An 8,549-nucleotide genomic window follows, 5' to 3' on the forward strand; every position below is an offset into this window, starting at 1 on the left:
GGTGGGAATTGCCCTTTCCATGGCTACAACGCCCCTGTCCTGCTGAGGGGTGTGGGGGGGCTGTGCAGAGGCCTGACCCTGTAGATGGGAGGAGGCATCTGGAGGAATGGCAGCACAGTGACAGCCACAGCAGCTCATGCAGGCTCAGTTCTTATCCCAGGGCAGGGCTGTGGGCTCAGGGCTACAACTCATGCTCTCTCCCTCCCTGGCACACGTGGTGGCACAGAGCTGCCAGGGCCGTGCTCCAGAACTTGGAAATTATCAAGCCAGACCCTCAGAAAACTGTCAAAAACTTGACCTGCAAATCAAATAATCTCTTAAACACAAGATCATATTGATCTTTGGGTTTGTTTGCCTTCCCCATCCATTTCCCCTCCTTCCCCATGAGAGCTCTTGCAGCTGGAAGGCTCCATGTGGGTGTCTCCATTTGCTGTTTCCAGCAAGAAGGGAGATCTCAGCTCTCAGATTGAGCTCCAGACCCCAGACCTGGTCCCTGGCATCCTCCAGCGAGGGACAAAACACAGCAGGATGCAGCCTGGGACCCACCTGGAGCTGCTGGGAGCTGGTTTGTGGCCAACACCACCCTGTGCTGGCAAAGGGCTGGTGGCTGCAGTACCCTCTCCTCCTTCTGCCCCCCGGGTTTGGGCAGGGGAAAACCCCGAGGGTCAGGCAGGAAGGTCAGGACCTTCCTGGGGGGCTGCCCAAATGGCAGCACAGCCCCGGGACCCTCCCATTCCCTCCACGTGCTGCTCCTGGCACATTCTCTGCTCCTTTGGCTCCACAGGACACTTTCCCTCCCCTCTACGGGTGCTCCTCATCCCTCTTTCCCCCCACCTAACCCGTGCCTGTCAGCTCCCTCACACCAGTCCCTCTGCCCATTTCCCTATTTCCTGGCCATTTCAGATCCACCAGCTCGCAAACACCCGGACACCTGCGGTTCAGCAAAGCCGACCCTGAATCCCCACTCTCTCTTGGCTTTTCCCTCCAGGAACTTTCCTCTCCTTTCTCCCGCCTCGCAGGGGGTTTCAGGCAGCCACTCATCCTGGAAAACAACCTCCGGGGCTCCGCGGGTCGGAGGCATCCGCAGCCCGGCTGACCTTGCACACTGTCACCCCTGAGAGGCTCCCCTGGGTGCCAGCTCAAGGCACAACCGCCTTTCCCCCTGGCAGTGGGCTGACAGAGGCAGGACGAAGTGGGCAACCTTTGGAACCCGCAACAACCTGTCCCCGAAGGGCTCTGCTCTGCCTTCCCACCTGGTACCCCCACTGCCGCCCCCAGCCCCGCTCCCAAATACCTTCAGAGACTAAAACTGCCCCGTGCAGCCCTCAAAGCCCTGCTGGGACACGAGCGTTGCCCTTCGCAGCCAGACAAGAGGCACGAGACGGCGTCCGACAGCCAAAACCAGAGGAAAACACAGGGAAGGAGCAGGCAGGGGCTGACTGACCCCCGCGCTCCCTGTCCTGCCTACCTGCCCGTGCAAGGAGCCCCGCGCCTTATTCCACCCCCCGGTTAATCAGCGCAGCAAAGTTCAAGCGAACTGGACAGCACAGAGCACAGATGAATTAATTCCACAAACCTCATTAGCGCTGGGTCTGACTCAGTGTCCAAATCCTCTGCCGCAGCCCGAATAACAGGCACCCACACACCAAGCCAAGAAATTCTTCCAAAGGCAGAGGGGGAACGTGCTGGTTCACTGCTGCAACTTGATTTCCAGCTTTGGCCTTTTCTTTTCTTTTTTTTCTTTTCTTTTTTTCTTTTTTTTTTCCTCCCTCCTCTCTATTTTCTGTCCCTTTTCTCTTTCCGGTTAAACGTCAACTCCCGGTCCGGCGGGGAGGGCAGCGAGCCCGCGATCCCACATAACTCCCCGCCGATTTCTGTACCCTCCAGTCAAATATCGACTTTGTTCTCGCTCCCCTCGCTGTCCCGGGGCTGCCGCCTCTTCCTCCCGAGGGGCTGGCAGGGAGGAAAGGTGGGAGCTGCGATAAATGAGATTGGATCCCAGGTGAGGACGAGCTTTATCCCAGCTGGGAGGGAGGAGGGGGTGCCCGTGACGCAGGGTTGGCATTCATTCCTCCCTCGCACACCTGGACGGGCCGGCACAGCCCTCGCAGCCGCCCTGGACCCTCCCTCCGCACAAGCACCATCCCACAGGAAAAGGACTGAGCGGGCAGTGGGAAGGTGCTGCCGTGGGAAGGGTGTGTGGAAGGGGCTGCTTGGCTTCACCTGCCTGCTCAGGGCAGAGCTTAGGGAGCTCCCCAGCCCCTCCTTGCCAGGGGTTTCTCCTCCAAATTTCCCACTGGCACGAGTGGCAGTGTCACACCCAGTGCCCAGGTAACTCCTTGCTGAAACACCAGGTAAATTCCTGCTGACAACCACACAACTGCCGACCCAGCCTTGGTGCCTTGCTTGCAAAGAGGACAGAACTGCATCCTGCTTTATCCAGGGCACGAGCACGGCAGCCCACTCCCCACCTGCAATAAATCTGGCTCGAGGGTCAATGCAGCCCCTTGTAGCACCATACAGAGACCCATCCACACCTGCTCCTAATGCATCCACCACCACCCACAGCTGCAACAAGCAGCGATCCCACCACTGCATCCAGTCCTTCTGCTGGGCTGAATCCAAACCCCCTTCCCCAAGGAACAGCAGAGGAGGGTTTGGAGTTCAGGAGAGGTTATTTTTCTGCCCCACAGCACCCTTTTGCTTTACAGTTGGGGGTTTGTCACAGGTCAGACCTGCTCACCCTCCCGCAGAGCAGATGCGAGGGCAGAGGCTGCATTTCAGCTCCTTGATAAATCCTCACAAGGAAAACTGCATCCCCTCAGCCTCAACACAAACAATAGCAACAGTCAGATGAAAAAATGGCATATTTCCTGCCCGCCTTGGAGATTAAAAATACAGGCAGGGCACTTTTGTGCTCTTCATTGTCAATGTAGCATCACAGAGGCTGCTGATACACAGCACTGATCGAAACACATGTGAGGAGCAAGATTTCTTTCACTACAAGAAACAGGGAGCTCAAGTAAATATGTGTAAACTGTCTTAGCCCCAGGAAAAAGGAGGATGTGCTTGTGCCATTAAAAGCTGCAGCACATGGGAAACAGGCAGGGGTGCAGCGGAAGATGGCCCGGGCAGTTCAGGTCTGGTATTTCCTAGTTTCCCAACATTGGACTTGGCAACCCCAGCATTAGCCCAGCCCCTTTGGAGATGCTATTTCCTAGATTTGAACAAAAGTTCTGAAAATGAAGGAGGTTTGTTACTGGGTTTTTAAAACCACAGCAGACATTGGCTACAACCTGAGAGCAGGGACACGAGGTGCTGACGCTCGAGGTGCAGCGGTGGCTGCTGGTGAAGGGCAGGTTGTTACCGTGGAGGGGCTGAAGGCACAGGGTTCTGCTCTGCCTCAGGGGGTCATCACAGCTGCAGCAGATGTTGTTGAGCACTGAAGACAAAGAAAAACTGGGCTTCAGTTCCCAAGACAGGAGGGGAGCTTGTGCTGGTGCTTGCAGAGATGTCTGCCCGCCTCCCCTGGTCCTGCCTCTGGTCCTGTCCAGCAGCAACGCCCACCTCCCACTGCTGCAATTTTCCTCTTATCCCACTGAGGTAAGCGATGCTGCCAGCACTGGAGTTGAAAAAGACAGTTCAGGCTACAAGCAAGAAGCATTTTACTAAAAAACCCCAGTTATTTTAGTGATGGTTCCCTAACAAGAATCCTGAAACCAACCAGAAAATCTTGTGGAAGCTGGCTGCTCCCAGTGTTTGGTGTCCTTGGTTTCTGGATGTCCTCCTTTCTCAACCTGAGATGGAGGATGTTTATCTTGGCTCCTGTAAAGGACCTCTGGTCTCACCTGCAAACACTGACAGCCCCAAGGCTTCCTGACACCATCTCCCTCCCCTTCATCCTGGAGCAGCAAGGCAGGACCAGCCCCTTTTGAACATCTCCAGCTGTGAGGAGGAGCCCAGTTAAACACCCTGGCTGCTGCCAGAAGAGCCTGAGATACTAATTTTGCACCTTTCTTTGAGACTCGTTCCCCCAGCCCCTAAGAGATCTCTGAGCCCACATAACATGACTTTTCCCAGAGAGCTATAACTGGGCTGCATTTAAATAGATATTTGCAGGGTTTTCCAATATCAAAGTAATTCCACCACCAAAAAATAATAAAAGAAGGCTGTTTTATGGGTTGCCTTTCAGGCAACTTCTCCAAGGTACTTCCACCTGGAAAGAACACCTGGTGAGCTCCAGTTCTTGCCTTGGTTCCATACCTTGCACTCCCTGCCTACTGGATCAGGCTTTTGCCACACAAACTTGCTGTTTTTAAGAACAGGGGCTGCAGAGGCAGGAGGAGCAGATTTTGCTGCAGATGGCTCTAGCACAGCTCACAGCCGTGTACGTGGTGAACCTCACATTTATAAATCGGTGATTTTCTGCTGTGGCAATGTGGCCTATAAATTTTTGCCCAAGGAGGGAAAACAAGTAATTTTATAGCTCACACTAAATTATTGCTCCCTCTGCTGAGACTAGCAGTCCGAGTGCCAATTACTGATAATTACCAGTGATATCAGGGTTAATTATTTTCTTCTTGTTTTTTTTAATGCCTTGCCAATTCTTATAGAACCTTTCTTCTTTCTGTCCTGCCACCACAGTGTGCCTGGGGACAGCTTTGGGGCTTTTTCTAGGTCTTTGTTGATTAGTTACAGCCAAAATCCTGCTGCTGGAGCACATTCATCCCCTTTTTTAATTCTGTAACAACACGCACAAGAAAAATAAAACAAGAACAAGAAAAATAAATACTTGATCCCATTGCTGCACACCATAGTTGCAATATCCTGCTATATGGCATAAATCAAAGGAATGTGCAATAATGTATTATTAATGTGCACGTAATTTATTGCACTAAATGCTTCTTAATATAATTCCCCATGTAATTAAAAGTGCAAGATGAAATCCTGTCACATTCTCTTCCTCAGTCTTTCCCCTGAGATAGTGTTAACTAAACACACCCACTGTTTTCCAATGGATATTCCTCGTCATGGACACGTACCCAAAGGAAAATCTCCTTGCTGAACATCCCTGATGCAGGGAAAGACCTGCAGCAAGAGGTAAGTGGGACATTGAAACAACACTAGAGGAAAATGTTAGCAAAGGATCCAGGATAAAACTTCAGCCTGTGACAATCCTAACATCCATCTATCCAGGGAAAGCAGGACCTTCCAGGGATATCTCAGCTGCCAAAGGCTGAACCTTCTGTCATGCTCTCCAAGCACTTCAAGAGGCTACTCAAAGAGGAGAGAGGTTAAAAACACCAGTAGCTTCACCTTCTGTGGCTGCAGCAAAAGTCAGCCTTGTTCTCTTCTAATGCTGGTTCCTACAGACGTGGCAGGGGACAGACAGACAGACAGACAGAGACAGACAGACGCCTTCTACGTGAAAAGGCAAAACCTTTCCTTGTGAAATCCCAGTGCTTTGCTGTTTACTGGCAACAGAAAGCACGAGCCTGGCCCCAGCCAAAGACAAGTTCCAAATAAACAAGGACTAAATACTGGAAGTCATTGGTGTCCATGGTTCTCACTCAGAACAAAAGGAAGGAAGTGGAATATAAACAGTCAGAGGAACAGCAGCGCACTGCGAGGCTCGGAGATGGAAAACTGCTCTGCAGAAATGTGGTGTAAACGTTCCCCAAAAGGAAGAGGAGACTTTGGTGGAATCCCACTGCCCTTCCAGGGGGTCTTGAACTTCAACAGTAATTTAGTTATTTAAACATTTAACATTAGGCAGTCCTGGAGAAGCCTGCTGAGAGGCATCTCACTCCCTGTCTGGAGATATTCAAGTATTATCAGGACACAATCCTGTGCACTGTGCTATAGAAAGACTCCACCAGTGAACCCTTCCAACCATAACCAGTCTGTAACAACTCTGGGCTTCCCCAGGCTCACACCTCTCAACAGGAGTGAGCAGCCCCTACCCCCTGATAACTTTCTGGGCACATTGCAAAGCCCATCTGGTTGAGGGGCTCCACAGGAGCTACAGCTTCTCCCCTGCAGTGCTGCAGAGCTGGAGAGGAGCTCATGCAGGTGTTGGCTGAAACAATCACCTCCGTGCTGCTGGAGCCGACCGTGTCATCAGCAAATCCCTGGCACAGCCCAAAGCCTTGGGAAGGAAGACTTCTTTTTTTGTTTTTTGTTAGTCTCAGTACATAACTCCCATAAACCAGACAGTACAGCAGCAATCCAACTAAAACATAGCTTCAGGTGCTCCAATTTCACGGTTTGAGGTGGGGCTGGCAAGGGCTGCCCTCCCCACCTGCTCTCTGGGTTCGGCAGCACCCAGCCAGACACAAAATAAAAGCGATTCCTGAGCGCCCAAAATCCCTTCCCACAACAGCATCAAAGGAGGGCAGACCTCTAAATCACAACAAGCAAATAGGAAAGAAAATCAACACCTCGGGGCATGGAGGTGGGAGAGAAGACTTCAGAAGGGCGAGTGAGAGCAGAACCAGCTCTGCCAAGGATGACTTCATTACGGCAGCTCTCCTTTCTCCTCCGAGGCAGAGACACTTGAGTGTGGAGTCTCAGCTAAGACAAACTACTCAAGCTGGGAGACAGCTGTGCTTAGGAAGGTGATAAGCAGAGAGAAGCCCTGTGGTTTTCAAGGACCGTAAGCTTGTAGTTCTCAGACTAAGGAATGATGAAAATGGGACTGGTTTTACTCTCGAGTATGGTTAATCTTCCCTTGAGAGGGGAGGTAAGAATGAGTATCCACAGCTTTTAGGAGTCAGAAGAGCAGCCTGAAGAGCAATCACTACTGCAGCAGCACTGAGAACCTTTAAACTGTTCTTCAGGGCTGTTTAACACACAGGCACTGACACCCTCAGTGGGTCCCCCCAGCACTCAGCAGCTCCACAGAGCCCTGCAACAAGCACAACCACAGAGTTCTAAAGCAAACTGGTCAAACCTCCCTCCTGAGGGCTTCAGGCCCTGGTTCACAGGCCAAGAAGGGATCGTTTTCCCTCAGGACATCACTCCTGTGCATCTGAAGCTCCCTCCACCTTCTCTGGGGCACTGACTGACCACAGCCCAGCACAAGCCACCAACCTGTAAGATCATGTTTCTCAGGAAAAGAGGCTTTTTCCTTAGAACTTCAGTTTCCAACCTTCATATCCACCTACTACTTCTGATAGCAACACTCAAGGCAAACAAGAGCAGCGAGCTACTGGCTGCAAGTTTGTTACACAAGGGTTGGCATCTCCACTCCAACTTTTTGAATAGAGAGAGAAAAAAACAAAAACCAAACTGTGCCCATATTTCAAGCTGCAGACAGCAAACACCGAGTCCTGGGAGCTCAGGAGCTGCCAGACCCAGCTCAGTCCTGCAGGACTCTTGCATAAGCCAGTTTGGAAACTGCTGCTCCAGGTGCCCCATGGCAACTGTGCTCAGCACACCTCAGCAAGAGCTCAGGAAGTTTTCTCTTCATCCAAGCTTGCAGGAGTCAAGTCAGCAGCCAAATGCAAAAAAAAAATTAAACAGAGATGTTTCAATCTTACTATTTTCATGCCTTTGAATATTTTATTGCTTTAAAAGAGTGACTCCACCATCTCCCCAACTCTCCACGCTATAGTTCCATCAGTCCCCTGGTTTATCTCCCGTGAGCATTTCTGGATATGCAGATGCTTTTTTTAAAGGTAAAATGACTGCTAGGACAAAGTGTTTAACATCTTTTAAAATTATCTAAAAGCAGAATATTGACCCCTTATTTCTACCTTAAGTCTCCATAAATGCAAAGTCTTGATCAAGAGTGACATTAAGTTACATAAAAAACTGAAAAAAAACCCCACTGAATTGTCAGAAATTTACACTTCTACTGATCTGGCAAACATCTCTCCTATCACTGCTTGAGCACTAGAAAAAACAGGCCCTGGGCAGGAATTTACCTTAACAGAAATGCAGACACATGAATGACACCAGGTTTTTTTATAGACTTTTAAATTTTTATACAATAAAATTTTCAACTGAAAATACTTTATCACAACAGTGGAGCAAGCAGTAACTGCCATGTGTGCATTCACAGAACATCACGAGCTAGTACAAAGACTGACAACATCACAATTAGGATCAGACACTCTCCTCTGCTTATCTGCTGTCCAATCTCATTCCGTGGCAATGGAAGTATTTTTTGAACAGGTCTTTGCAAATGAGTTCACAGATCAAACCTCTACAGCTTAAGGGTTCTGCATAGAAATCTTCATCCTTGAGAGACGATAACAGGACTGTTCCAGCACAGTTCCCTCAACAGTTCAACAACTTCACACGTGGTCACCAAGATCTGCACAGAGAGCACAGGGGTACAGATGGCAGTGCTGGGACAAAGGGTGAGCCTACATTCACAGATGTAGATTGCTTCAGGTCTCTGCTACACATCTGAACGTGGACACTGAGCAGTTGTCTCTGCTTTAACTCCCTCAGAATTGAGCAGGAGTACAGAGGGCAGCACCTATCACAGGCTGCAAGCCTGGAGCACAACCTGGAACACACAAGGATAACACAGATAGTTC

At 50.5% G+C, this 8,549-nt stretch overlaps 1 protein-coding gene across 1 annotated transcript in view; it reads right to left on the reverse strand.

Moving 5' to 3' along the window:
- Positions 1 to 2,598, reverse strand: part of ITGB4 (integrin subunit beta 4) — a 28,879-nt gene extending 26,281 nt beyond the window's left edge. The window contains 5 exon segments of the mRNA XM_018073012.2: positions 1,577 to 1,766; positions 1,769 to 1,967; positions 1,969 to 2,076; positions 2,078 to 2,181; positions 2,472 to 2,598. Of these exon segments, the coding sequence (XP_017928501.2) occupies positions 1,577 to 1,766; positions 1,769 to 1,967; positions 1,969 to 2,076; positions 2,078 to 2,181; positions 2,472 to 2,598 (728 nt within the window).
- Between the last annotated feature and the right edge of the window lie 5,951 nt (positions 2,599 to 8,549).

Source organism: Manacus vitellinus, unplaced genomic scaffold, assembly GCF_001715985.3.
Source record: "Manacus vitellinus isolate BGI_N305 unplaced genomic scaffold, ASM171598v3 scaffold_24_pilon, whole genome shotgun sequence".
Lineage (NCBI taxonomy): Eukaryota > Metazoa > Chordata > Aves > Passeriformes > Pipridae > Manacus > Manacus vitellinus.